This window comes from Eimeria acervulina, genomic scaffold (assembly GCF_000499425.1).
Source record: "Eimeria acervulina Houghton genomic scaffold, Eah_scaff925, whole genome shotgun sequence".
Taxonomy (NCBI): domain Eukaryota; phylum Apicomplexa; class Conoidasida; order Eucoccidiorida; family Eimeriidae; genus Eimeria; species Eimeria acervulina.
In genome coordinates this window covers 1,119-4,270 of record NW_013547073.1, presented here as the reverse complement: position 1 = coordinate 4,270, position 3,152 = coordinate 1,119, and the positions used below count along the sequence as shown (strand labels likewise).

At 48.4% G+C, this 3,152-nt stretch overlaps 1 protein-coding gene across 1 annotated transcript; it reads right to left on the bottom strand.

The window, feature by feature from the left end:
• Window positions 1-2,652, bottom strand: EAH_00052190 (B-box zinc finger protein, putative; the record flags this gene model as incomplete). Its single annotated transcript, XM_013391167.1, has 3 exons — window positions 1-62; window positions 335-784; window positions 1,890-2,652. 3 exons carry the CDS (start codon window positions 2,650-2,652, stop codon window positions 1-3), a joined length of 1,275 nt encoding a protein of 424 aa, XP_013246621.1.
• Window positions 2,653-3,152: the final 500 nt, after the last annotated feature.

Genomic DNA, 3,152 nt, shown 5'->3' with positions numbered 1-3,152 from the left:
TCAATGAAAGCCGCGAAAGCCGCAAGTGTCTCCTTTTGCTTCTCTTGTAGCTGTCTCTTCACCTGAAATAAAGTTAGAGACAGCAGCTGCTTGTCTTGCGCCAAAGACGAAGACCACTCTGCCCGACAATCTCGCAAGACGGCCTGCGCGCTTGCAACATCTTCTTCTGTTCTCTCAACAGCAGCATTTAATTCTATTTCTACTCTCCCTAGAGCCTCTAGCCAAGCTGTCTCCACAGAGACAACCGGGTGTCTCTGATGGGGCCCGGAGATTATACACTCTGCACATACAGCGGGGCCCCCGCAGCTGCAGCAGAAAAACTGCGAAGGCTTACCTGCATGCAGGTCGCAAGGGACAGAGGAGACAGAACAAAGACGAGGAAAGGCATTAACAGGCACTCTCGTATTAACAACCTCCTCAAGAGACACTCGAGAGCTGTCTCCTTCACTTATCTCCTCCTCCAGCAGCTGCTGCTTAATGCTGCTGCTCTCAGCAGCAGAGCGTCTTCGCCCAGACTGCCGCTGCTGCTGCTGCTGCTTTGTGAGGCCCCCGCGTGCTGCTGCTGTCTTAGAGGCACCAGAAGCAGCACCAGCAGAAGCAGAAGCAGCAGCAGCAGCAGCAACTTCTAGAAAAGGCTCGCAGTCATCCAGCCTCTTATAATGATCTATTGCCCTCAACTTGCAGCGAGCTGCATTTGAAAGAGGTAAAGTTGGGCATACACCCCGAGAAGACAAAGGAGAAAAACGATGCTGAGACAAACGAGCAACAACGGAGGGGTCTGCACCTGCATATACACCGCAACGCATTCAGAAGAGAGACACAAAGCATTAAAAACATTACAACAACAAAACAAATACACAAAAAAGATACAGAAATACATATACATAATGTATATTATATATATATATACATGTACATACATACATATATATATATATATATATATATATAGATATATATATATACTCACAGGCAACCGGAAGCAAAAGAAAAAGGAGACACTCATACAGCAGAAACAGAAGCAAACACAGAAAGAGACAAAGAAAGGAGACACATAGGCGAGGAAATAAAAATAGATTGATAGAGGAGTATAATTAGGAAGAGAAGAGAAAGAGACAGACAGAGAGAGAAGAAAAAAAGACAGACAGGCAGTGAAGGAGACAGACAGACAGAGAGAGAAGACGAAGAGACAGACAGAGAGAGAACGAGGAGTGAAGACAAAGAGAGACAAAAAGAGAGTCAGATAGAGCTAAGAAAAGAGACAAAGAGAGAAGAAGACAGAAATAAAGAAACAGAAAAGGAGACAGACAGACAGACGGCCCCCACTAGGAAGCTAAGAGGAGACAGCAGCAAACAGCAGAGACGAAGCAACGTCGAGGAGACACAGAAGACAAGCAAAGTAAAAGAAGAGACAAATCAAAAGAAGCAGAAATAGAACCATACATAAGGAGACACCAGGAGACACCCCTCATACAAAGAAATACAGCAAAGGAGACAGCGGAAGACTGCAAATCAAACGAAGGAGACAGAAGAAGAAGAGACAGCTGAAGAGCAGCAGCCACAGAGACAGAAACACATAAAGAAGATAGCAATATTACAAACATAAAGGAGACAGAAAGAAAGGGAGACAAAGCAACTTACAGTGAAACAGAGACAGAAACAAACAAGCAAAGATAACAACAAACAAACAAGGAGGAAGAGCAAGAAACAAACAAATAAACAAACAAAACGAACAAAGCCGACAAACAAACAAACAAACAAACAAACAAACAAACAGACGGACAAGCAAAGGGGGAAAGGAGACAAAAAAACAAACAAAGACGCAGACAAATCAACAGCAAACGAAAGAATGAAACAAAGGAGACAGAAAAGGAGACACATTAGCATACCTCTGGGTGCATGCGTCTCTACAGCGCAATCTTTACAAAAGTTCGCAGCACAATCTCTACAAAATACAACAGAGATTCGTTTCTCGCAAGTGCAGCAAATAAACTGCCACTCAGTATCAGCAGCAGCATCTGCTGCTGCTGCTGCTGCAGGCAGCAGCACCTCCTCCTTGCCCCCACTGGGGCCCCTTAACCCTCCTGCTACTGCTGCTGCTCCTGCTGCTGCTGCTGCTGCTGCTGCTTCTGCTGTTGCTGTTGCTGAGGCTTGCTGTCTAGTTTGATGTCGTGGTGCATGAGGCTGCTGCCTGACGAGGGTAGCTGTTGCTTTGTCCGAGAGGAGTGTCTCCTTACTGCAGCAGGGACAAAGGAGACAGTTGTAGGGAGACAAAGGGTTCTGCTGCGACTGCAGCAGCAGCTGTGCTGCAGCACAAGGCAAGCACAGCAGGTGCTGGCACTGCAGCAGCAGCAGGTCGGGGGCATCCACGCCGCAGCGGCAGCAAATCACCCCTGCAGCAGCAGCAGACTGCTGCTCCTGCTCCACCTCTCCGGTGTCTCCTTGTGCTGCTGCTGTCTCCCTTTTATTGTGTGCTGCTTCCTCCTCCTGCTGCTGCTGCTGCTGCTTCTGCTGCTGCTTCGGCTGCGGCTGCTTCTTTCCTTCCTGAGAAGAGCGACGAGCCCCTGCTGCTGTCATTGCAGCTCTAAACTCAGCCACTTTGGGGGCAGGGGCCTTCCCTACAGCCAGAGGAAGCTCGCGCCGAAACTCCATCCTCAAGGGTTTAGGGTTTAGGGTTTAGGGTTTAGGGTTTAGGGTTTAGGGTTTGTGCACGGGGCGGAACCATTCGTCGGTGGCGGGAAGGGAGGACAGCACATTGAAATGCAGAACACGGGTCTTATGGTCTAAGGTCTAGGGTTTAGGGTTTAGGGTTTAGGGTTTAGGGTTTAGGGTTTAGGGTTTCGGGTCCGCGAGCGTCGGCAGTGGACGAGGTCCACTGCCTGGAGGGTGAAAGCTGCGGAAGCAAAACCGTAAACCCTAAACCCTAAACCCTAAACCCCAGGCTTAAAAGCCCTATTCTATATTTAAAACAACTTGAAAACAAAGATAAGGGTTTAGGGTTTAGGGTTTAGGGTTTTGCGCGTCAGGGTTTGCCTCTCCACCGGCCGAACCGGCGGCCCCCCAGCAGCCCGCACGGGGCCCAGCGAAAAGGGTTTAGGGTTTAGGGTTTGCAGGTGAGGGCTTCTGTTAATAACTTAGGGTTTATAATTTAT